Source organism: Pristiophorus japonicus, chromosome 4, assembly GCF_044704955.1.
Source record: "Pristiophorus japonicus isolate sPriJap1 chromosome 4, sPriJap1.hap1, whole genome shotgun sequence".
Classification (NCBI taxonomy): Eukaryota; Metazoa; Chordata; class Chondrichthyes; family Pristiophoridae; genus Pristiophorus; species Pristiophorus japonicus.
This window is the reverse complement of record NC_091980.1, coordinates 155,645,476-155,672,962: the sequence shown is the minus strand read 5'-3', so window position 1 is coordinate 155,672,962 and position 27,487 is coordinate 155,645,476. Positions and strand designations below refer to the sequence as shown.

The 27,487-nt window shown below is 46.7% G+C and overlaps 1 protein-coding gene across 3 annotated transcripts in view; it reads left to right on the top strand.

Moving 5' to 3' along the window:
• The window catches only part of heatr4 (HEAT repeat containing 4), a 311,409-nt gene that overhangs the window by 99,026 nt on the left and 184,896 nt on the right, over positions 1–27,487 (top strand). For 2 of the 3 annotated variants that reach the window (XM_070878686.1, XM_070878685.1), the window contains exons 4-8: positions 688–849; positions 4,577–4,771; positions 7,777–7,911; positions 24,178–24,366; positions 25,016–25,176. In XM_070878686.1, the coding sequence (XP_070734787.1) occupies positions 688–849; positions 4,577–4,771; positions 7,777–7,911; positions 24,178–24,366; positions 25,016–25,176 (842 nt within the window). The remainder of the gene's footprint in view (positions 1–687; positions 850–4,576; positions 4,772–7,776; positions 7,912–24,177; positions 24,367–25,015; positions 25,177–27,487) is intronic. The other variant, XM_070878687.1, reaches the window with a different exon arrangement.

Genomic DNA, 27,487 nt, shown 5'->3' with positions numbered 1-27,487 from the left:
CATACTGTGAATACATCACTGAACAGGAACCCCTCACCCATTCTGTGAGTACATTACTGAACAGGAACCCCTCACCCACACTGTAAATACATCACTGAACAGGAACCCCTCACCCATACTGTGAATACATCACTGAACAGGAACTCCTCACCCATACTGTGAATACATCACTCAACAGGAACCCCTCACCCACACTGTAAATACATCACTGAACAGGAACCCCTCACCCGTACTGTGAATACATCACTGAACAGGAACCCCTCACCCATTCTGTGAGTACATCACTGAACAGGAACCCCTCACCCGTACTGTGAATACATCACTGAGGTGGGGAAGTGTTCATATACTAAGGGATGCCGCTTAAAAACTGAAAGTCATCCTGAATGTCATTAGACTGTAGAATAAGTTAATGTCCCGGGGAAGAACATTGAAGTGCGCAGTCTAAACGGGAGCAGGAGATAACTCAATGTGCTTCTGATTGGGAGATGTGGTGGGTATGTGGATTTGATCTATTAAAAAGGGGTGGGCTTCTACTTCATGGTTTTGTCCTATTCCTATTACGGTATTAAAGGCAGTACGAGGTGGGTTGAGGATGCGATTGGGTTGGGATGGTTAGGGATGTTTGGGAAATGAATGAGAGCCGTCATCCTGTGTCACTGAGTTTTAGCCACGTATTTTACATTTCAGGGTCGTCCCGTGTGGTTCACTACCATGGTGAGAAATACAAGGAGCGGATCATCATGGACGACTTCTCCGAGTATCAGAAGCACCTCCAGGAGCGCTTTCCTCAGTCACCAGAAGAGTGGTCAGTGGACAAAGAGGACAAAGGCAAACGACAGGCACCTCAAGGTCTGATTTCCATTAAAGCAGTGTTGGTAATCTGACGTGCTTGTCACGTGGAGTGGCAGGATGATGATTGGTTAACATTGGCAAGACCAAATACATCGTTTTCGACCCGGTCACAAACTCCAGTCCCCAACTGGACTGTCCGTAATCTTGGTGTCCTGTTTATAAGAACATAAGAACATAAGAAATAGGAGCAGGATTAGGTCATACGGCCCCTAGTGCCTGCTCCGCTATTTAATAAGATCATGGCTGATCTGATCATGGACTCAGCTCCACTTCCCCGCCCGCTCCCCATAACTCCTTATCCCCTTATCGTTTAAGAAACTGCCTATTTCTGTCTTAAATTTATTTAATGTCCCAGCTTCCACAGCTCTCAGGCAGTGAATTCCACAGATTCACAATCCTCTGAGAGAAGATATTTCTCCTCATCTCAGTTTTAAATGGGCGGTCCTTATTCTAAGATTATGCCCCCTAGTTCTAGTCTCCCCTATCAGTGGAAATATCCTCTCTGCATCCACCTTGTTAAGCCCCCTCATAATCTTATACGTTTCGATAAGATCACCTCTCATTCTTCTGAATTCCAATGAGTAGAGGCCCAACCTACTCAACCTTTCCTCATAAGTCAACCCCCTCATCTCCGGAATCAACCTAGTGAACCATCTCTGAACTGCCTCCAAAGCAAGTATATCCTTTCTTAAATATGGAAACCAAAACTGTGCGCAGTATTCCAGGCGTGGCCTCACCAAAAACCTGTATAATTGTAGCAAGACTTCCCTGCTTTTATACTCCAACCCTTTGCAATAAAGGCCAAGATTCCATTGGCCTTCCTGATCACTTGCTGTACCTGAATACTATCCTTTTGTGTTTCATGCACAAGTACCCCCAGGTCCCGCTGTACTGCAACACTTTGCAATTTTTCTCCATTTAAATAATAACTTGCTCTTCGATTTTCTTTCTGCCAAAGTGCATAACCTCACACTTTCCAACATTATACTCCATCTGCCAAATTTTTGCCCACTCACTTAGCCTGTCTACATCCTTTTGCAGTTTTTTGTGTCTTCCTCACACATTGCTTTTCCTTCCATCTTTGTATCATCAGCAAACTTGGCTACGTTACACTCAGTCTCTTCTTCCAAGTCATTAATATTGATTGTAAATAGTTGGGGTCCCAGCACTGATCTCTGCGGCACCCCTTTAGTTACTGATTGCCAACCCGAGAATGAACCATTTATCCGGACTCTCTGTTTTCTGTTAGTTAGCCAATCCTCTATTCATGCTATAATATATTACCCTCCACCCCGTGTGTCATGTATGTAACCTTTATGTAACAACACTGCAATACTGTATATACGTAAGAAATGCATACCTTGACCACAGGAGGTGAATTTGTGGGAGACACTCCTCACCTGGTCACCCAGGTATATAAAGGGAAGTCCCACGCAGGGTCTTCACTTCTTGGTCCTGTGAATAAAGGTTCAGGTCATGGAGTGACCTTGTCCATTGAATGTGCCTCGTGTGGATTTGTGGCATTGTGTAAGGACTTTACATTGGCGACGAGAAACGGGAATCAACGACCCACGAGAATGGCCACCAGCAGCACAGATGAACGGTACTGTGTTGGTGAGGACTGGGACGATTTCATTGAGAGGCTCCAGCAGAGTTTTGTCACGAAGGACTGGCTGGGAGACGCAGCGGCCGACAAGCGAAGGGCTCATCTGCTGACCAGCTGTGGATCTAAGACTTACACGCTCATGAAAGACCTGCTAGCACCCGAGAAGCCGGCGGACAAAACCTTCGAAGAGCTCAGCAAACTAATCGGTGAGCACCTCAAACCGCGAGCAGCGTACACATGGCCCGACACAGATTCTATACACACTGACGTTGGGAAGGACAGAGCATACCGGATTTCGTTGCGGACCTCCGGCGCTTGGCCAGCCTCTGTAAATTCACAGACGCCTGCAGGGGGGAGATGCTAAGGGATTTCTTTATTAAGGGCATCGGTCATGCTGGGATTTTCAGAAAGCTAATTGAGACCAAGGACTTGACCTTGGAAGTGGCGGCATTGATGGCTCAGACTTTTATGACGGGGGAGGAGGAAACCAAGATAATATACGCGCGCAATTCTGCCTCCAACATGGCAATGGATCAGGGAGTCAATATCATAAACACAACACAGAGCCCCGCAGGAAGGCAAGGGCAGTTCGAGACACCCCAGGCAGCAATAGACCCAAGAGTAAGTCTCCAACAGAGACAATGGCATGGAGTGACCTTGTCCATAGAATGTGCTTCGCGTGGATTTGTGGTATTGTGTAAGGACTTTACACCGTGAACTTTTATCTTGTGCAGTAACCTTTTATGTGGCATCTTGTCAAATGCCTTCTGGAAGTCCAAATACACCACATCCACTGGTTCCCCTTTATCCACCCTGTTCGTTACATCCTCAAAGAATTCCAGCAAATTTGTCAAACATGACTTCTCCTTCATAAATCCATGCTGACTCTGCCTGACTGGATTATGTTTTTCCAAATGTCCTGCTACTGCTTCTTTAATAATAGATTCCCAACATTTTTCCAACCACAGATGTTAGGCTAATTGGTCTATAGTTTCCTGCTTTTTGTCTGCCTCCTTTTTTAAATAAGGCGTTACATTTGCAGTTTTCCAATCTGCTGGGACCTCCCCAGAATCCAGGGAATTTGGTAAATTACAACCAATGCATGCACTATCCCTGCCGCTACTTCTGTTAAGACCCTAGGGTGCAAGCCATTGGGTCCAGGGGATTTATCTGCCTTTAGTCCCATTACTTTACTGAGTACCACCTCCTTAGTGATTGTGATTGTGTTAAGTTCCTCCCCCCCCTATAGCCCCTTGACCATCCACTGTTGGAATATTGTTTGTGTCCTCTACCGTAAAGACTGATACAAAATATTTGTTCAGAGTTTCTGCGATCTCCATATTCCCCATCACTAATTCCCCGGTCTTGTCCTCTAAGGGACCAACATTTACTTTAGCCACCCTTTTCCTTTTTATATTCCTGTGGAAGCTCTTGCTATCTGTTTTTATATTTCGTGCTAGTTTACTTTCATAGTCTATCTTCCCTTAATCATTTTTTTAGTCGTTCTTTGCTGGCTTTTAAAAGTTTCCCAATATTCTGTCCTTCCACTAGTATTGGCCACTTTGTATGCCCTTGTTTTTAATTGGATACCGTCCTTTATTTCTTTAATGAGCCACAGATGGCTATCTTTTCTTTTACACCCTTTCCTCCTCACTGGAATATATTTTTCTTAAGAGTTATGAAATATCTCCTTAACTGTACACCACTGTTCATCAACCGTCCTACATTTTAATCTATTTTCCCAGTCCACTTTAGCCAACTCTGCCCTCATACCTTTGTAGTCTCCTTTATTTAAGCTTAGCATGCTGGTTTGAGATTCAACTCTCTCGCCCTCCATCTGAATTTGAAATTCAACCATGCTATGATCACTCATTCCAAGGGGATCCTTTACTAGGAGATTGTTGATTAATTCTGTCTCATTACACAGGACCAGATCTAAGATAGCTTGTCCCCGGTTGGTTCCGTTACATACTGCTCAAGGAATCCGTCCCTTATGCACCGTATGAACTCTTCCTCAAAGCTTTGTGTCCTCGAAGAATTGAAAGGAGCTTCATTGATGCTCAACTTGTTTCTCCCGCAAAGCCAGTGGAAGCACTGATTCCGTCTTTACCCATGCAGGATCTGCAAGGGCGTCGAGAGGCCTGAGGAGGTGGACAGCCCTGCCCACCCTGGCTGATTACACCATGGAGCAAGGACTGAGACTACCAGACTACGAACAGGTGGAGAAACCGGTGAAGAAAACTTTCAAAACACGAGAGGCACTGCAAGTGATGCGCAACATGGTCACAGAGTGGGTCAAAGCTGGGCACGTATGTAAGTTTAGTGTGTCCCATTCCCCCCCCCCCACCCGCCCCACAGCTCCTGAGAACACTGAGCGTCACATGTTTCATGGGCACTGACAATTGCTGGGGTACAGGTTTTTTTTTATTTGCCTAATTTTGAGCTGCTCGATCTGTTCTGAATCTATCCCATTTAGCAGGGTGGTAGTGTCACACAACACGATGGAGGTTGTCCTCAGTGTGGAGACAGGTTCTTTGTCTCCACAAAGACCCACATGTGGGTCTGGAGTCACATACGGGCTGGGTAAGGACGGCAAGTTTCCTTCCCTAAAGGCATTAGCAAACCAGTTGGGTTTTTTTGACAATCCAGTAGCTTCATGGTCACTTTTATTGATACAAGCTTTTTATTACAGCAATTAAATAAAACTGAATTTGGTGGTATCTCTGGGTTATTAGTCCAGGCCTCTGGATTACTGGTCCAGTAACATAACCACTACACTACTGCACCCTCAGGTTCCACAGGCATTGAATCTCGCTGGGATATGGGTTCCAGGGGTGCCAACTCTCACTGGTGTACAGGTCCCACACACACTGACTCTCACTGGTGTATGGGTCCCACACACACTGACTCTCACTGGTGTACGGGTCCCACACACACTGACTCTCACTGGTGTACGGGTCCCACACACACTGACTCTCACTGGTGTACGGGTCCCACACACACTGACTCTCACTGGGGTACAGGTCCCACACACACACTGACCCTCACTGGGGTACGGGTCCCACACACACACTGACTCTCACTATTTTTTTGGAGCAACTAGTTTAGAATGGAGTATCTTAGAAATTGCAATTCTCGGCATTGAGTTTGCTCCAGTTCTAGTGAGTTAGAACAGTTTCATTTTAGAACAGATTTTTTTTTTCAAAAGGGGGCGTGTCCGGCCACTTACGCCTGTTTTGCAAGTTTAGGCAGCGAAAACTTACTCCAAACTAACTTAGAATGGAGTAAGTGTAGATTTTTGTACGGTCAGAAAAACCTTGCCTACACTTAGAAATCAGGCGTAGGGAAGAGAGATGGGAGTGGGAGGGGGGTTTACAAACATTAAACACTTCACTTTTACAAATAAATAGCCATCATCAATAATACATGATAAATAAATCAATAAATAAACCAATAAATCAATCCAAATAAATTAAAAAATAAAAAGTAAAAAAAAAATTTAAAATCACTCAATAAATAAAAAATTAATTCTACTCACCTACTGCAGCACCAGGGAGAAGAGGGGGGGGGAAAGAGATGAAGATGGGGGGGGGGGGCGGCGAGAGAGAAGACAACGAAGAAGAAGCCCCGCACGCAGCCGATGCCGGGCTGCCGACGTCTCTTCGGGTGTGCCCGCCCGCCGAGGTAAGATGCGCAGGCCACTCGGACGGGGATAGAGGCGACGTCCCTTATGCCTGGGATAGGGTCGTCGCCCCGGAGACAGGACGCCGGCAGCTACTGCGCATGCGCACAGCTGCAGGCACTGTTTTCGGCGCAGGGCTGTAGCTCCGCCCCCAGCAGCTCCTGCTGCACTGCGCAGACCTGCAAATGGGCCTACAGCTATCTGAGAATCGCGAGGTAAGTATTCGGCGCAAATTTTGTTCTATAAATTAGGAGGGCCTCTCCGATGTGAGCCGTTCTAGCGGTTGGTCGAAACTTGACCCCACTGACTCTCACTGGGATATGGGTTCCACACACACTGACTCTCACTGGGGTATGGGACCCATACACACTGAATCACTGGGGTATGGGACCCACACACACTGACTCACTGGGATACGGTTCCACACACACTGACTCTCACTGGGGTACGGGTTTCACACACACTGACTCTCACTGGGGTACGGGTCCCACAAACATTGAATCTCACTGGGGTACGGGTCCCACACACACTGAATCTCACTGGGGTACGGGTTTCACACACACTGACTCTCACTGGGGTACGGGTCCCACACACACTGACTCTCACTGGGGTACGGGTCTCACACACACTGACTCTCACTGGAGTACCGGCCCAACACACACTGACTCTCACTGGGGTACGGGTCCCACACACACTGACTCTCATTGGGGAACAGTTCCACACACACTGACTCTCACTGGGGTACGGGTCCCACAAACATTGAATCTCACTGGGGTACGGGTCCCACACACACTGAATCTCACTGGGGTACGGGTCCCACACATACTGACTCACTGGGGTACGGGTTCCACACACACTGACTCTCACTGGGGAACAGTTCCACACACACACTGACTCTCACTGGGGAACAGTTCCACAAACATTGAATCTCACTGGGGTACGGGTTCCACACACACTGACTCTCACTGGGGAACAGTTCCACACACACACTGACTCTCACTGGGGAACAGTTCCACACACACTGACTCTCACTGGGGTACGGGTTCCACACACACTGACTCTCACTGGGGAACAGTTCCACACACACACTGACTCTCACTGTGGAACAGTTCCACACACACTGACTCTCACTGGGGTACGGGTCCCACACACACTGACTCTCACTGGGGTACAATCCCACACGCACTGACTCTCACTGGGGAACAGTTCCACACACACTGACTCTCACTGGGGTACAGATCCCACACGCACTGACTCTCACTGGGGTACGGGTCCCGCAGGTGCTGACACTTGCTGGAGTACAGTTTCCCTTCAGCACCTCAGTCAAGTGACTATTGCTTATGTGTGAACCCAAACAGTGATTCTCAGCAGGCTATTCGATCCTGTGGGGCACACACATACTTTTGAGGGGTCCCTGGATAGTGATTGGCAGTGAGAACCCTGAACTATTTCTTCCCACACGCCCCTCCTGTTGCGCTGATTGGGAATTGAACCTGTGACCTTGCTGATGTGTATAGCTCCATTACACACTGGATGGTGCTAAGATTCAAGGTTTGATTTTAATAAGAATCCTAATATACCACATATGGGGAAGGCAGTGCTGTAATGTACAGTTTTAATATGTGTTCCTCTCCAGATTCTCATTGGAAGGATGTCACTGTGGAAGAACTGAAGAAAGACCTCAAGACAATACACAGTCACGTCCAGCTCAATGCCCTTGCAACCTGTGCCTCGGGAGCTATTGAGCGCCCAAAGCTGGAAGAAGACAAAGGTGTCATTTACATTTATATAGCTAAAAACTTAAAACCTTTCAATTCCTTTTCAGTGGTGCACTGTTCTTGCTGTTTAAGACGTCTGCAGCTGTTCTTATCTGATCTGACCCTACCAATGAACTTGTGATCCTCGGTCTAGACTGGAGCAGTGTAGTACCCCAAGGCAGTGAAACCGATCCATTATAGCGACAAGATGCTGAGTGTAGATACTAGACAGTCACAATGGACGTAAATGGGAAGATTGATGGACCTGTAATTTGCAAGACCTAAAGCTCTGATTGGTCCCCTGGGATGACTACTCCTGATTGCTGATTGGTCCCCTTGGAGGACAAGACACAGCCAGCAGTTTCTCTGGAATGTGTAATTAGATCCTCCCTGCCTATGTAATCAGTTATACAAAGTGTAATTCGAGCCATTCTAATTGCTACTCTAGACAGAACAGAGCTCACTTGGGACAGGGCTCATTCTCGTGTGTTAAGACCTTCTCCCTCCTGCACCCCCCCCCCCCACCCCCGCCAAACAAGTTCCTGCTCACACCACCCAGATTCGTGACCTGCAGCCCCCTCTTCCCCCGTCCAAGTGTCTCACCTTCCCCCTCTCCCCCAGCTTCCTGACCTTCTCCCCCTGCCTAAGTTCCTCCCCACAGATCCATGACCTTCTCCCCCCAACATATTCCTGACCGACTACCCCACTCCCATAGATGGGGCAGTGTGTGGGAGTCATGGATTGTTTAACAGGTTTATTGGGTTATGAAGTGAACAGTGACAGTGTCGTGACTTCCGGATATCGTCCAGTCTTACCATCTTGATCACCCCCTCCCCACCCCCCCCCCCCTTTAGAACTGGATCACTTTCTTCTGCCATCTCCACTCCATAATCTTTACCACCCCGCACCGAGTTACTGCCCTTCTCTCTTCTTTCCACCCTCTGATTCCCTCTCTCCTCCAATTCCCTCTCCCCTCTCTCACTCCAATCTCCCCCCCCTCCTCTTTCCTTCCGATCCCCTCTCTCCCTCCTCTTTCGATCCTCTCTGGCGTCGCTGAGTCGGGAGTCCGTGAGCCAGAGAGGCCTATAAAGGCTGTGAAATCAGCAGTCGTGAGGTGCGTTGCTGAGTCGGGAGTCCGTGAGTCAGAGAGGCCTATAAAGGCCGCGAGATCAGCAGTCAGGAGGTGCATCGCTGAGTCGGGAGTCCATGAGTCAGAGAGGCCTATATAGGCCGCGAGATCAGCAGTCGGGAGGTGCGTCGCTGAGTCGGGAGTCCGTGAGTCAGAGAGGCCTATATAGGCCGCAAGATCAGCAGTCGGGAGGTGCGTCGCTGAGTCGGGAGTCCGTGAGTCAGAGAGGCCTATATAGGCCGCGAGATCAGCAGTCGGGAGGTGCGTCGCTGAGTCGGGAGTCCGTGAGTCAGAGAGGCCTATATAGGCCGCGAGATCAGCAGTCGGGAGGTGCGTCGCTGAGTCGGGAGTCCGTGAGTCAGAGAGGCCTATATAGGCCGCGAGATCAGCAGTCGGGAGGTGCGTCGCTGAGTCGGGAGTCCGTGAGTCAGAGAGGCCTATATAGGCCGCGAGATCAGCAGTCGGGAGGTGCGTCGCTGAGTCGGGAGTCCGTGAGTCAGAGAGGCCTATAAAGGCCCACCTTGTGCAGCTACAGGGAGACGGCAAAAAAGAAGTAGAAAGAAACAGAAGGGTGACGTCACAGCCAAGGGGGTAAGTGATTGGCTGGTGACTGGTAAGTAGTTTTTCTTTTTTCTCGTTAACAGTGAGTAAACTTTAGCATTGTTGTTGCCAATTTAAGGTGTATTTAAGGGTTAAGTCATGGCAGGAGAGCTCGGTCACGTGATATGCTCCTCCTGTACCATGTGGGAACTCAGGGACACTTCCGGTGTCCCTGACGACTACGTGTGCGGGAAGTGTATCCGCCTCTAGCTCCTGACTGTCCGCATTGCGGAATTGGAGCTGAGGGTGGATTTACTCTGGAGCATCTACGATGCTGAGAATGACGTGGGTAGCACGTGTAGCGAGTTGGTCTTACCGCAGGTGAAGGGTCCACAGCCAGATAGGGAGTGGAAGACCAGCAGGAAGAGCAGTGCAAGGAAGGTAGTGCAGGGGTCCCCTGCGGTCATCCCCCTGCAAAACAGATACACCGCTTTGAGTACTGTTGAGGGGGATGATTCATCAGGGGAGGGCAGCAGCAGCCAAGTTAATGGCACCGTGGGTGGCTCTGCTGCACAGGAGGGCAGAAAAAAGAGTGGGAGAGCAATAGTAATAGGGGATTCAATGGTAAGGGGAATAGATAGGCGTTTCTGCGGCCGCAACCGAGACTCCAGGATGGTATGTTGCCTCCCTGGTGCAAGGGTCAAGGATGTCTCGGAGCAGGTGCAGGACATTCTCAAAAGGAAGGGTGAACAGCCAGTTGTCGTGGTGCACATTGGTACCAACGATATAGGTAAAAAAAGGGATGAGGTCCTACGAGACGAATTTAAGGAGCTAGGAGCTAAATTAAAACATAGGACCTCAAAAGGAGTAATCTCGGGATTGCTACCAGTGCCACGAGCTAGTCAGAGTAGGAATCGCAGGATAGCTCAGATGAATACGTGGCTTGAGCAGTGGTGCAGCAGGGAGGGATTCAAATTCCTGGGGCATTGGAACCGGTTCTGGGGGAGGTGGGACCAGTACAAACCGGACGGTCTGCACCTGGGCAGGACCGGAACCAATGTCCTAGGGGGAGTGTTTGCTAGTGCTGTTGGGGAGGAGTTAAACTAATATGGCAGGGGGATGTGAACCAATGCAGGGAGACAGAGGGAAATAAAATGGAGACAAAAGCAAAAGACAGAAAGGAAATGAGTAAAAGTGGAGGGCAGAGAAACCCAAAGCAAAAAACAAAAAGGGCCACTGAATGTAAAGGGGCTGCAGGAGGGGTCAAAACTAAAAATTATGGTTTAAAAACTAGTATTAAAACACTCTACCTAAACGCACGCAGCATTTGAAATAAAGTAAATGAGTTGACGGCACAAATCATTACAAATGGGTATGATTTGGTGGCCATTACAGAAACGTGGTTGCAGGGGGGCCAAGACTGGGAATTAAACATACAGGGGTATCTGACAATTCGGAAAGATAGACAAGAATGGAAAGGAGGTGGGGTAGCTTTGTTAATAAATGATGATATCAGGGCAGTTGTGAGAGACGATATTGGCTCTAATGAACAAAATGTTGAATCACTGTGGGTGGAGATTAGAGATAGTAAGGGGAAAAAGTCACTGGTGGGCGTAGTTTATAGGCCCCCAAATAATAACTTCACGGTGGGGCGGGCAATAATCAAGGGAATAATGGAGGCATGTGAAAAAGGAACGGCAGTAATCATGGGGGATTTTAACCTACATATCGATTGGTCAAATCAAATCGCACGGGGTAGCCTTGAGGAGGAATTCATAGAATGCATCCAGGATTGTTTCTTAGAACAGTATTTTACAGAACCTACAAGGGAGCAAGCTATCTTGGATCTGGTCCTGTGTAATGAGACAGGAATAATAAACGATCTCCTAGTAAAAGATCCTCTCGGAATGAGTGATCACAGTATGGTTGAATTTGTAATACAGATTGAGGGTGAGGAAGTAGTGTCTCAAACGAGCGTACTATGCTTAAACAAAGGGGACTACAGTGGGATGAGGACAGAGTTGGCTAAAGTAGACTGGAAACACAGACTAAACGGTGGCACAATTGAGGAACAGTGGAGCACTTTTAAGGAGCTCTTTCATAGTGCTCAACAAAAATATATTCCAGTGAAAAAGAAGGGCGGTAAGAGAAGGGATAACCAGCAGAGGATAACCATGGAAATAAAGGAGAGTATCAAATTAAAAACCAATGCGTATAAGGTGGCCAAGGTTAGTGGGAAACTAGAAGATTGGGAAAATTTTAAACGACAGCAAAGAATGACTAAGAAAGCAATAAAGAAAGGAAAGATAGATTACAAAAGTAAACTTGCGCAAAACATAAAAACAGATAGTAAAAGCTTTTACCGATATATCAAACGGAAAAGAGTGACTAAAGTAAATGTTGGTCCCTTAGAAGATGAGAAGGGGGATTTAATAATGGGAAATGTGGAAATGGCTGAGACCTTGAACAATTATTTTGCTTCGGTCTTCACAGTGGAAGACACAAAAACCATGCCAAAAATTGCTGGTCACAGGAATGTGGGAAGGGAGGACCTTGAGATAATCACTATCACTAGTGCTGGACAGGCTAATGGGACTCAAGGTAGACAAGTCCCTGGTCCTGATGAAATGCATCCCAGGATATTAAAAGAGATGACGGAAGTTATAGCAGATGCATTCATTATAATCTACCAAAATTCTCTGGACTCTGGGGAGGTACCAGCGGATTGGAAAGCAGCTAATGTAATGCCTCTGTTTAAAAAAGGGGGCAGACAAAAGGCAGGTAACTATAGGCCGGTTAGTTTAACATCTGTAGTGGGGAAAATGCTTGAAGCTATCATTAAGGAAGAAATAGTGGGATATCTAGATAGGAATAGTGCAATCAAGCAGACGCAACATGGATTCATGAAGGGGAAATCATGTTTAACTAATTTACTATAATTCTTTGAGGATATAACAAGCATGGTGTGGATAGAGGTGTACCGATGGATGTGGTGTATTTAGATTTCCAAAATGCATTCGATAAGATGCCACACAAAAGGTTACTGCAGAAGATAAAGGTACGCGGAGTAAGAGGAAATGTGTTAGCATGGATAGAGAATTGGCTGGCTAACAGAAAGCAGAGAGTCGAGATAAATGGGTCCTTTTTGGGTTGGAAATCGGTGGTTAGTGGTGTGCCACAGGGATCGGTGCTGGGACCACAACTGTTTACAATGTACATAGATGACCTGGAAGAGGGGACAGAGTGTAGTGTAACAAAATTTGCAGATAACACAAAGATTTGTGGGAAAGTGGGTTGTGTAGAGGACACAGAGAGGCTGCAAAGAGATTTAGATAGGTTAAGCGAATGGGCTAAGCTTTGGCAGATGGAATACAATGTCGGAAAATGTGAGGTCATCCACCTTGGAAAAAAAAACAGTAAAAGGGAATATTATTTGAATGGGGAGAAATTACAACATGCTGCGATGCAGAGGAACCTGGGGTCCTTGTGCATGAATCCCAAAAAGTTAGTTTGCAGGTGCAGCAGGTAATCAGGAAGGCGAATGGAATGTTGGCCTTCATTGTGAGAGGGATGGAGTACAAAAGCAGGGAGGTCCTGCTGCAACTGTACAGGGTATTGGTGAGGCCGCACCTGGAGTACTGCGTGCAGTTTTGGTCACCTTACTTAAGGAAGGATATACTAGCTTTGGAGGGGGTACAGAGACGATTCACTAGGCTGATTCCGGAGATGAGGGGGTTACCTTATGATGATAGATTGAGTAGACTGGGTCTTTACTCATTGGAGTTCAGAAAGATGAGGGGTGATCTTATAGAAACATTTAAAATCATGAAAGGGATAGACAAGATAGAGGCAGAGAGGTTGTTTCCACTGGTCGGGGAGACTAGAACTAGGGGGCACAGCCTCAAAATACGGGGGAGACAATTTAAAACCGAGTTGAGAAGGAATTTCTTCTTCCAGAGGGTTGTGAATCTGTGGACTTCTCTGCCCAAGGAAGCAGTTGAGGCTAGCTCATTGAATGTATTGAAATCACAGATAGATAGATTTTTAACCAACAAGGGAATTAAGGGTTATGGGGAGCGGGCGGGTAAGTGGAGCTGAGTCCACGGCCAGATCAGCCATGATCTTGTTGAATGGCGGAGCAGGCTCGAGGGGCTAGATGGCCTACTCCTGTTCCTAATTCTTATGTTATGTTCTTATGTTCTCTCTTCTCCCCACAGACCCAGTGACGGGTCTTGCCCCACAGAGTATAACCGTGGGGTATTGCGCCTGCGCGGCCGGACCGCGGTGACAGCGTCATGTGCAGAAGGGGACGGGGTGTGCATGTGCATTGGGGGAGGGGCCGACCCCACGCATGCACAGAATGATGCAAAACTGTTTGTGCAGATAATCACTTTGGAGATTTATAGTGCATGAAGAATTAGTGGGAGATTTATACTGAATCATGGATTAATGTGGGATGCAGTTATTTGCACTGTAAAAATGCTCTGATTGGCTCTCCATTATCACATGACCTGATTGCTGATTGGCCCCCTTGGAGGATAAGCCAGACACAGAAGTTTCTCTGGAATTTGTAATTGGAACCACCCAGCCCAAGTTCTGAGTGATTTTGCAAAGTGTAATTTGAGCCATTCTGACTTCAGAACCCAGAGAACATAGAGCTCCCCAACCCAGCAAAAGCCTCCCTCAGCTCAAGTTCCTGATCCCAGCCCAAGTTCCTGACCCCATCCCAGTCCAAATTCATGCCTCCCTCAGCCAAAATTCCTGACCCCATTCCAGCCGAAAGTCTTGACCTTACCCCGCACCCCCGCCATAGATGGGGTATAGTGTGTGGGTCACAGATGGTTAACAGGTTTATTGGGTATGAAGTGAATAGTGACAGTGTCGTGACTTACGGATTTCATCCACCCCAATGATGTAACACACACTCTTAGCTTTCTGAAAAATCGGGTGTGGGTGCAAAGGGGGAGGGGTTGGATGAACATGATCCTGAGTTCCCTCTCTCCCCTTCGATTCCCTCTCCCACTTCCCCTCTCTCTCCCCCAGTCTCTCTCTACACCCATGTGTCTCTCGTCTCTCTCTGGCCCCCCATGTCTCTCTTTCTCTCCCCCCGTGTCTCCCTTCCCCCCCTCACCCCCACCCCCGGTGTCTCTCTTCCCCCCCCATGTCTCTCTTCCCCCCCACGTGTCTCTCTTCCCCATGACCCCCGTGTCTCTCTTCCCCACCCGTGCCCCTCTTCCCCCCCATGTCTCTCTTTCCCCCCCCGTGTCTCTCTTCCCCCCCGTGTCTCTCTTCCCCCCCGTCTCTCTTTTCCCCCCCGTGTCTCTCTTTTCCTTCCACGTGTCTCTCTTCCCCCCCACGTGTCTCTCTTCCCCCCCGTGTCTCTCTTCCCCCCCGTGTCTCTTTCCCCCCATCTCTCTTCCCCCCCATGTCTCTCTTCCCCCCCACATGTCTCTCTTCCCCCTGACCCCCGTGTCTCTCTTTCCCCCCCGTCTCTCTTTCCCCCCCCGTGTCTCTCTTCCCCTTCGTGTCTCTTTCCCCCGCCGTGTCTCTCTTCCCCTTCGTGTCTCTTTCCCCCCGCCGTGTCTCTCTTCCCCCCGTGTCTCTTTCCCCCCGTGTCTCTCTTCCCCCCGTGTCTCTCTTCCCCCCCACCGTGTCTCTCTCCCCCGTCTCTCTCTTCCCCCCATCCCCGTGTCTCTCTTCCCCCCCTGTGTCTCTCTTCCCCCCGTCTCTCTTTCCCCCCACCGTCTCTCTGTTCTTCCCCCCCCCGTGTTTCTTTCTCTCCCCCCCGTGTCTCTTTCTCTCCCCCGTGTCTCTCCTCTCCACCCCCCCCAGTGTCTCTGTCTCCCCCTGTGTCTCTCTCTTCCCCCCGTGTCCCTCTCTTCCCCCCCGTGTCTCTCTCTCCCCCCCGTGTCTCTCCCACCCCCCCCGTGTCTCTCTCTACCCCCCCGTGTCTCTCTTCCCCCCCCCCGTGTCTCTCTCTCCCCCCCCTCGTGTCTCTCTCTACCCCCCCCCCCCCGTGTCTCTCTCTCCGCCCCGTGTCTCCCTCTTCCCCTCTCCACCCCAGTTTCTCTCCCATTCTCCCGTGTGTGTGTCTCTCTCCCCCCGTGTCTCTCTCTCTCCGCCCCTCCCCCATGTCCCTCTTTCTTCCCCCCCCCCCCAAGTAATAAGTGACCTCCCTATTCTTCCTACCAAAATGTAATACCTCACATTTATCTGTGTTGAACTCCATTTGCCAATTATATGCCCATTCTGCAAGTTTATTAATGTCCTCCTGTAATTTGTTGCAGTCCTCCTCAGTATTGACTGTTGCCCCCAATTTGGCATCATCTGCAAATTTAGAAATTGTATTTTTGATTCCAAAGCAAGTTGTGAACAACAGTGGTGCCAGCACAGGTGCTTGTGGAACACCATGACCCACCTTCAGCCACGGTGAATAGCTACCCTTTACCTCTACTCTCTGCTTTCTTGAAGCCAGCTAGCGGTCCATTCTGCTACTTGTCCCCTGACTCCACACTCTCTGGCCTTATTCATTAATCTATTATGTGGTACCTTATCAAAGGCCTTTTGAAAATCTAGATAAATTATATCTACTGCATTACCCTTGTCTACTGTCTCTGTTACCTCTTCAAAAAATTCAATTAGTTTGGTCAAGCAAAACTTTCCCTTTTGAAATCCATGCTGACTATTGATTAATATATTTGTGGTTTCTAGATGTTCTATTTTCTCCTTTAGTAGGGATTCCATTATTTTCCCTACCACCGATGCTAAGCTGACTGGCCTATAATTCCCTGGACATGTTCTATCCCCCTTCTTAAATATAGATATTACGTTAGCTTTCTATCAGTCATCTGGCACTACACCTTTTTCTAACGAATTATTAAATAAGGCCTCTGCTATCTCTTCCCTAGATTCTTTTAAAATGTGTGAATACAATCCAGGATTTTATCCTCTTTGAGATTGATTACTTTATTTAATATATCCCCTCTATTTATTTTAAATGTACTTCTCTCATTACTAATCTCATTATCCAATGTCGTGTCCACCTGTTGTATTTCCCTGGTAAATACCAAAGCAAAATATTTATTTAATATTTCTACCATCTCTCTATCATTACCTGCGGTATAATCCTGTCTATCCCTTATGGCCCTATTCACACCCCAACCTTCCTTTTTTATTGATGTGCCTGTAAAATATTTTACTATTTTGTTTGATGTTCCTTGATAATTTAATTTCATAGTTCTTCTTTGACGTTTTAATCTTTCCAACTTCTCCCTTATCATGTACTCCCCTGTTGTCTATGTACTTAATGTAAGCCTCTTTCCTTACCCTCAATTGTTCCCTTATGGCTTTATTCATCCATGGAGTCTCATTAGTGTTTAGTTTGTTCTTGCCTTTTAGGAATATATTGTTCCTGCACTCTGTGGAACACAGTTTTAAATGTTTTCCATTGATGTTCTACTTTGTTTTTTGCCAATATCGTTGCCCATTTTATTTTCCAACATTCTATTCTCAGACCCTAAAAATCAGCTTTTCTCCAATCTATTACCTTGTTTATTGTCATATGTTGTCCACCTCTGTTATCATCTTAAAGCATACTATATTATGGTCACTATGGCCAAGATGTTCCCCTACTTTTGCTTCTCTTATCTGCCCTGGTTCATTCCCCATTACTAGATCCAATAGCAAATCCTCCCTTGTTGGGCTTTTTACATATTGGTTTAGAAAGGAGTCCTGTACACATTGTAGGAATTCAATTTTCTTATCCCCTTTATCTACCTCTTCTGTCCAATTAATATCAAGGTAGTTGACATCCCCCATGATTATTATTCTATGTTCTTTACTGATTTCCCTAATTTGTCTGCATATTTCTTCCGCCACCTCCCTTCCGCTATTAGGTAATCTGTCGAGGGAGATAACACACTGAATAACAGGAACAATAGGGAGAGGAACAGAGTGAGTAACAGGATCAATAGGGAGAGGAACACACTGAGTAACAGGATCAATAGGGAGAGGAACACACTGAGTAACAGGATCAATAGGGAGAGGAACAAAGTGAGTAACAGGATCAATAGGGAGAGGAACACAGTGAGTAACAGGATCAATAGGGAGAGGAACACAGTGAGTAACAGGATCAATAGGGAGAGGAACACAGTGAGTAACAGGATCAATAGGGAGAGGAACAGAGTGAGTAACAGGATCAATAGGGAGAGGAACACAGTGAGTAACAGGATCAATAGGGAGAGGAACAGAGTGAGTAACAGGATCAATAGGGAGAGGAACAGAGTGAGTAACAGGATCAATAGGGAGAGGAACACACTGAGTAACAGGATCAATAGGGAGAGGAACACAGTGAGTAACAGGATCAATAGGGAGAGGAACACACTGAGTAACAGGATCAATAGGGAGAGGAACACAGTGAGTAACAGGATCAATAGGGAGAGGAACACACTGAGTAACAGGATCAATAGGGAGAGGAACACAGTGACGGTAACAGGATCAATAGCGAGAGGAATAAAGTGAGTAACAGGAACAATAGGGAGAGGAACACACTGAGTAACAGGATTAATAGGGTGAGGAACACAGTGAAACATAGAAACATAGAAAATAGGTGCAGGAGTAGGCCATTCGGCCCTTTGAGCATGCACCACTATTCAATAAGATCATAGCTGATCATTCCCTCAGTACCCCTTTCCTGCTTTCTCTCCATACCCCCTGATCCTCTGAGCCGTAAGGGCCATATCTAACTCCCTCTTGAATATATCCAATGAACTGGCATCAACAACTCTCTGCGGCAGGGAATTCCACAGGTCAACAACTCTGAGTGAAAAAGTTTCTCCTCATCTCAGTCCTAAATGGCCTACCCCTTATCCTAAGACTGTGTCCCCTGGTTCTGGACTTCCCCAACATCGGGAACATTCTTCCCGCATCTAACTTGTCCAGTCCCGTCAGAATCTTATATGTTTCTATGAGATCCCCTCTCATCCTTCTAAACCCCAAAGTATAAATGTACAATGTTGATCCAGTCTCTCCTCATATGTCAGTACAGCCATCCCGGGAATCAGTCTGGTGAACCTTCGCTGCACTCCCTCAATAGCAAGAACGTCCTTCCTCAGATTAGGAGACCAAAACTGAACAAAATATTCCAGGTGAGGCCTCACCAAGGCCCTGTACAACTGCAGTAAGACCTCCCTGCTCCTATACTCAAATCCCCTAGCTATGAAGGCCAACATACCATTTGCCTTCTTCACCGCCTGCTGCACCTGCATGCCAACTTTCAATGACTGCTGAACCATGACATCCAGGTCTCGTTGCACCTCCCCTTTTCCTAATCTGCCGCCATTCAGATAATATTCTGCCTTCGTGTTTTTGCTCCCAAAGTGCATAACCTCACATTTATCCACATTATACTGCATCTGCCATGCATTTGCCCACTCACCTAACCTGTCCAAGTCACCCTGCAGCCTTTTAGTGTCCTCCTCACAGCTCATATTCAGCTTAGTATCATCTGCAAACTTGGAGGTATTACACTGAATTCCTTCACCTAAATCATTAATGTATATTGTAAAGAGCTGGGGTCCCAGCACTGGGCTCTGCGGCACTCCACTAGTCACTGTCTGCCATTCTGAAAAGGACCCGTTTATCCCGACTCTCTGCTCTCTGCCAACCAGTTCTCTATCCACGTCAGCGTATTACACCCAATACCATGTGCTTTGATTTCGCACACCAATCTCTTGTGTGAGACCTTGTCAAAAGCCTTTTGAAAGTCCCAATACACCACATCCACTAATTCTCCCTTGTCCACTCTACTAGTTACATCCTCAAAAAATTCCAGAAGATTTGTGAAGCATGACTTCTCTTTCATAAATCCATGCTGACTTGGACCGATCCTGTCACTGCTTTCCAAATGCGCTGCTGTTTCATCCTTAATAATTGATTCCAACATTTTCCCCACTACTGATGTCAGGCTAACTGGTCTATAATTACCCGTTTTCTCTCTCCCTCCCTTTTTAAAAAGTTGTGTTACATTAGCTACCCTCCAGTCCATAGGAATTGATCCAGAGTCGATAGACTGTTGGAAAGTGATCACCAATGCATCCAATATTTCTAGGGCCACTTCCTTAAGTACTCTGGGATGCAGATTATCAGGCCCCGGGCATTTATCGGCCTTCAATCCCATCAATTTCCCTAACATTATTTCCTGCCTTATAAGGATATCCTTCCGTTCCTCCTTCTCACTAGCTCCTCGCTCCCCTAGTAATTTCGGAAGGTTATTTGTGTCTTCTTTCCTGAAGACAGAACCAAAGTATTTGTTCAATTGGTCTGCCATTTCTTTGTTCCCCATTATAAATTCACCTGAATCTGACTGCAAGGGACCTACGTTTGTCTTCACTAATCGTTTTCTCTTCACATATCTATAGAAGCTTTTGCAGTCAGTTTTTATGTTCCCGGCAAGCTTCCTCTCGTACTCTATTTTCCCCCTCTTAATTAAACCCTTTGTCCTCCTCTGCTAAATTCTAAATTTCTCCCAGTCCTCTGGTTAGCTGCTTTTTCTGGCCAATTTATATGCCCCATCCTTGGTTTTAACACTATCCTTAATTTCCCTTGTCAGCCACGGTTGAGCCACCTTCCCCATTTTATTTTTACTCCAGACAGGGATGTACAATTGTTGAAGTTCATCCATGTGATCTTTAAATGTTTGCCATTGCCTATCCACCGTCAACTCTTTAAGTATCATTTGCCAGTCAATTCTAGCCAATTCACGCCGCATACCATCGAAGTTACCTTTCCTTAAGTTCACGACCCTAGTCTCTGAAGTAACTGTGTCACTCTCCATCTTAATAAAGAATTCCACCATATTATGGTCACTCTTCCCCAAGGGGCCTCGCACAACAAGATTGCTAATTAGTCCTTTCTCATTACACATCACCCAGTCTAGGATGGCCAGCTCTCTAGTTGGTTCCTTGACATATTGGTCTAGAAAACTATCCCTAATACACTCCAGGAAATCCTCCTCAATGCACTGCTACCAGTTTGGTTAGCCCAATGAATATGTAGATTAAAGTCACTCATGATAACTGCTGTAACTTTATTGCACACATCCCTTATTTCTTGTTTGATGCTGTCCCCAACTTCACTACTACTGTTTGGTGGTCTGTACACAACTCCCACTAGCGTTTTCTGCCCTTTGGATTTCCGTAGCTCCACCCATACCGATTCCACATCATCCAAGCTAATGTCCTTCCTTACTATTGCATTAATTTACTCTTTAACCAGCAACGCCACCCCGCTTCCTTTTCCTTTCTGTCTATCCTTCCGAAATGGTGAATACCCCTGGATGTTGAGTTCCCAGATTGGTCACCCTGGAGCCATGTCTCCGTGATGCCAATTACATCATAACCGTTAACTGCTATCTGCGCAATTAATTCGTCCACCTTATTCCGAATACTCCTCACACTGAGGCACAGAGCCTTCAGGCTTGTCTTTCTAACACACTTTGCCCCTTTAGAATTTTGCTGTAATGTGTAACAGGATCAATAGGGAGAGGAACACAGTGACAGTAACAGGATCAATAGCGAGAGGAAACAGTGACAGTAACAGGATCAAAAGGGAGAGGAACACAGTGAGTAACAGGATCAATAGGGAGAGGAACACAGTGACAGTAACAGGATCAATAGTGAGAGGAACACAGTGAGTAACAGGATCAATAGGGAGAGGAACACAGTGACAGTAACAGGATCAATAGGGAGAGGAACACACTGAGTAACAGGATGAATAGGGAGAGGAACACAGTGACAGTAACAGGATCAATAGGGAGAGGAACACACTGAGTAACAGGATTAATAGGGAGAGGAACACAGTGACAGTAACAGGATCAATAGGGAGAGGAACACACTGAGTAACAGGATGAATAGGGAGAGGAACACAGTGACAGTAACAGGATCAATAGGAAGAGGAACACAGTGACAGTAACAGGATCAATAGGGAGAGGAACACACTGAGTAACAGGATCAATAGGGAGGGGAACACAGTGACAGTAACAGGATCAATAGTGAGAGGAACACAGTGAGTAACAGGATCAATAGGGAGAGGAACACAGTGACAATAACAGGATCAATAGTGAGAGGCACATAGTGAGTAACAGATCAATAGGGAGAGGAACACAGTGACAGTAACAGGTTCAATAGGGAGATAAACACAGTTAGTAACAGGATCAATAGGGAGAGGAACACAGTGACAGTAACAGGATCAATAGGGAGACGAACGCACTAAGTAACAGGATCAATAGGGAGAGGAACACGGTGACAGTAACAGGCTCAATAGGGAGAGGAACACACTGAGTAACAGGATCAATAGGGAGAGGAACACAGTGACAGTAACAGGATCAATAGTGAGAGGAACACAGTGAGTAACAGAATCAATAGGGAGAGGAACACAGTGACAGTAACAGGATCAATAGTGAGAGGAACACAGTGAGTAACAGAATCAATAGGGAGAGGAACACAGTGACAGTAACAGGATCACTAAAGAGAGGAACACACTGAGTAACAGGATCAATAGGGAGAGGAACACAGTGAGTAACAGAATCAATAGGGAGAGGAACACAGTGAGTAAAAGAATCAATATGGAGAGGAACACAGTGACAGTAACAGGATTAATCGGGAGAGGAACACAGTGACAGTAACAGGATCAATAGGGAGAGGAACACAGTGAGTAACAGAATCAATAGTGAGAGGAACACCGTGACACTAACAGGATTAATTGGGAGAGGAACACAGCGACAGTAACAGGATCAATAGGGAGGGGAACAGAGTGAGTAACAGGATCAATAGGGAGAGGAACACAGTGAGTAACAGGATCAATAGGGAGAGGAACACAGCGACAGTAACAGGATCAATAGGGAGGGGAACAGAGTGAGTAACAGGATCAATAGGGAGAGGAACACAGTGAGTAACAGGATCAATAGGGAGAGGAACACATTGAGTAACAGGATCAATAGGGAGAGGAACACAGTGAGTAACAGGATCAATAGGGAGAGGAACACAGTGACAGTAACAGGATCAATAGGGGGGGGGAACACAGTGACAGTAACAGGATCAATCAGGAGAGGAACACAGTGACAGTAACAGGATCAATTGGGAGAGGAACACATCGAGTAACAGGATCAATCGGTAGAGGAACACAGTGACAGTAACATGAGCAATAGGGAGGGGAACACAGTGACAGTAACAGGATCAATAGGGAGGGGAACACACTGAGTAACAGGATCAATAGGGAGAGGAACACAGTGACAGTAACAGGATCAATAGGGAGAGGAACACATCGAGTAACAGGATCAATAGGGAGAGGAACACAGTGAGTAACAGGATCAATAGGGAGAGGAACACAGTGACAGTAACAGGATCAATAGGGAGAGGAACACACTGTAGCAGGATCAATAGGGAGATGAACAATGTGACAGTAACATGAGCAATAGGGAGAGGAACACAGTGACAGTAACATGAGCAATAGGGAGGGGAACACAGTGACAGTAACAGGATCACTAGGGAGAGGAACACAGTAACAGGAACAATAGGGAGAGGAACACAGTGACAGTAACAGGATCAATAGGGAGAGGAACACAGTGAATAACAGGATCAATAGGGAGAGGAACACAGTGAATAACAGGATCAATAGGGAGAGGAACACCGTGAGTAACAGGAACAATGGTGAAAGGAACACTATAATGGCCTGGACTTTGCAGTCAGCAGTGAAGGAATGACGCCTGCCGTTCATTATGCATGCAGCTGCCCACAGATGTTTTGTGTGCTTTTGCATGAAAAGTTACGGTATTTGGAGGTCCTTTACAGCGCAGTGCCCTCTAAAGTGGATTTGTGGCATGTGTGAGTCGGAAAAGCAACTGTGTGTCTCTTCAACCAATCAGATTGACGAATGCTTACTGAGCATGCATTGCCTAAAGTGGGAAGTAGAAACTAGAGCATTTAAGTAAGTGTAAAATCATGTACCATAAGCGAAATAAAGAGACGGAAAGAAAGATGGGATTAAAAGAGAAGGATAAAAGAGGCGGAAAGAAAAAGTAGAATTTATTTTTAATTTTTTTTAATATCAGCAACAATAATTAAATTCTGAAGGAATGCATCTCCACGCTTGTAAAATTACATTTTCAGGGCCAGAGAGGTTGTTTGGCATTAATTAAGACTCATTACGCCGTTAAAAATTCACTTACATCTGAATGGACTAGCCCTAACTTTAGTGGGTAAGTACCGCAGCATCACACCCTTCCTGTGCTTTAATGCTGAATATTGTGGTGAGGTACCTGCCTTGCGCAGCATATAGAGGAACAGGGCAAATCGGACAGCAACTTCCTGATTTCCATGTTTAACTGTGCATGTGCGGTCTCTGGAAGTTGCTGTGCGATTTACTGCACAATAACGGTGAGTGCTGATAGCCTCACTGTTACTCTTAATACAAAATCCGGGCCGGGGTGCCTCACACTGAGAGCAATGGGGACAGCAGGGTATTTCAGATGCTGAGAGGAACAGGACTATACACAGATGGGTACTGGTTTTCATGTGACTGAGTTTCTCTAAAATGCCAAGTGATTTAATTGTAGATTTCGTCCACCTTCACTTGAGAGGTGAGAGTGAGGTCCAGGCCGTGCCCGAGTCTCTTCAGCCACTCATCAGCGAGGCCCTGAGCAGCAGTGATGGGCATGTACGATTGGCAGCAGCAATCTGCCACGTTGCAATGGAGAAGGTGAATGAAAGAGTCACAGCGATCCTGCAGGACACCCTCCTTCACGGTACGAACTATCACTATCTGATAACAAGAAAGAAAGACTTGCATTTATACAGCCCCGTTTATACAGCACCTTAGGACATCCCAAAGTGCCTTACAGCCAATTAAGTACTTTTGCAGTACAGTCACTATTCGAATACAGAAAACACAGTAGCCGTAGTGCACAGCAAGATCCCACAAACAGCAGTGAAATAATGACAAGATAATCTTTTTTATTTTAAGTCATGTCGGTTGAGTGATAAATGTTGGCCAGGACACCAGGAAGAACTCCCCTGCTCTTCTTTGAATATTGCTGTGGGAGCGTTTATGTTCACTCGAGAGGGATGGCACCTCCCACACTACAGCACTCCCTCAGTACTGCGCTGGAGTTGTCAGCTTGGATTATGTGCTCAAATCTCATGAGTGAGATTTGAACCCACGGCCTTCTGACTCCGAGACGAGAGAGTGCTACCATTGGGCCACGGCTGACACAAGTCTTTTAATTGATTCATTTTTCCCCAACCACCATTTGGTGGGGGGGCCCTGCTGGCTTAGTGTCGTGGTACCGGGCCATATGAAGCAGGAAGGTGCCATGTTCGATCATCGGCCTGTGTCGTGTGAGCTAAGCAGGACCAGTGATCCTTAAAGATTAATGTTTGCCTTTTGCCTTTCAGGAACCGAAGACGATCGTTGGATCGCAGCGCAAAGCCTGGCTCTCAATGGCGATGACAGCTATCCCGTGATCAACAAAATCATCCAGCATCTCTTCGAAGCACCGGAAGCGGAGAATGTGAAGCAAGTCTGCCTTGTCCTGCGCCCGCTCAGTGAGAGGACAGTATGTGAGCTGGAATATCATAGCATAGTAAACCTCCCACAAACACACTGTACAACTGCCTCCCATTCAGGAAAGGTCAGTAGGCCTCGCTTCTCCGTACACGGAATTCACGGACTCATTCAAAGCTTCTGAAATAGAGCCGGGGGCAGGAAGCTTTGCCCCGCAGCCAGGGAGGGTTAGTGTTGGAGAGACAGCAACAGGAGGAAAGGTAGACAGGAGACGATAACAGGAGGGAGTTTAGACCTGCAACTGAGAGTATTAATTCTGGATCAATAGTAAAGAGAGGGTGGACCAGTGACTGGGAACATTCATTCTGGTGAAGCAATAAAGACAAGGAAGGTCCCAGATTTGGTCCCCAGTCTGTGCTGTGTTAGTTACATCGAGTCTACAGCACAGAAACAGGCCATTCAACCCAACTGGTCTTTGCTGCCATTTATGCCCCACATAAGTCTCCTCCCACCCCTCTTCATCGCACCCTATCAGCATACCCTTCTATTCCTTTCTCCCTCATGTGCTTATCTAGCTTCCCTTTAAATATATCTATGCTATTTGCCTTAACTACTTGTGGTAGCACGTTTCACATTTTTAACCACTCTTTGGGCAAAGGAACATTTTCTCCATGTCTATCCTATTAAACCCTTTAAAAGAGCTTGGCAGTGGGGTGGGAACCTGAGCGTAGATTCAGAGGGAGAGAAGCAAAGCTGGAAATGGAAGGCAGAAAATTAGTAAGTGAGTTTGGAAGGCAGAGGAAACAAAGGCTAACATAGAAACATAGAAAATAGGTACAGGAGTAGGCCATTCGGCCCTTCGAGCCTGCACCACCATGCAATAAGATCATGGCTGATCATTCCCTCAGTTTCCCTTTCCTGCTTTCTCTCCATACCACTTGACCCCTTTAGCCGTAAGGGCCATATCCAACTCCCTCTTGAATATATCCAATGAACTGGCATCAACAACTCTCTGCGGCAGGGAATTCCACAGGTTAACAACTCTCTGATTAAAGAAGTTTCTCCTCATCTCCGTCCTAAATGGCTGTCCCTTATCCTATGTCCCCTGGTTCTGGACTTCCCCAACATCGGGAACATTCTTCCCGCATCTAACCTGTCCCGTCCCGTCAGAATCTTATACATTTCTATGAGATCCCCTCTCATCCTTCTAAACTCCAGTGTATATAGACACAGTTGATCCAGTCTCTCCTCATATGTCAGTCCAGCCATCCCTGGAATCAATCTGGTGAACCTTCGCTGCACTCCCTCAATAGCAAGAACGTCCTTCCTCAAGTTAGGAGACCAAAACTGTACACAATACTCCAGGTATGGCCTCACCAAGGCCCTGTACAACTGTAGTAACACCTCCCTGCCCCTGTACTCAAATCCCCTCGCTATGAAGGCCAACATACCACTTGCTTTCTTAACCGCCTGCTGTACCTGCATGCCAACCTTCAATGACTGATGCACCATGACACCCAGGTCTCGTTGCACCTCCCCTTTTCCTAATCTGTCACCATTCAGATAATAGTCTGTCTCTCTGTTTTTACCACCAAAGTGGATAACCTCACATTTATCCACATTATACTTCACCTGCCATGCATTTGCCCACTCACCTAACCTATCCAAGTCACTCTGCAGCCTCATAGCATCCTCGTCGCTGCTCACACTGCCACCCAACTTGGTGTCATCCACAAATTTGGAGATACTACATTTAATCCCCTCGTCTAAACCATTAATGTACAATGTAAACAGCTGGGGCCCCAACAAAGAACCTTGCGGTACCCCACTAGTCACTGCCTGCCATTCTGAAAAGTACCCATTTACTCTTACTCTTTGCTTCCTGTCTGCCAACCAGTTCTCAATCCACATCAGCACACTACCCCCAATCCCATGTGCTTTAACTTTGCACATTAATCTCTTGTGTGGGACCTTGTCGAAAGCCTTCTGAAAGTCCAAATACACCACATCAACTGGTTCTCACTTGTCCACTCCACTGGAAGCATTCTCAAAAAATTCCAGAAGATTTGTCAAGCATGATTTCCCTTTCACAAATCCATGTTGACTTGGACCTATCATGTCACCTCTTTCCAAATGCGCTGCTATGACATCCTTAATAATTGATTCCATCATTTTACCTACTACCGATATCAGGCTGACCCATCTATAATGCCCTATTTTCTCTCTCCCTCCTTTTTTAAAAAGTGGGGTTACATTGGCTACCCTCCAGTCCATAGGAACTGATCCAGAGTCTATGGAATGTTGGAAAATGACTGTCAATGCATCCGCTATTTCCAAGGCCACCTCCTTAAGTACTCTGGGAT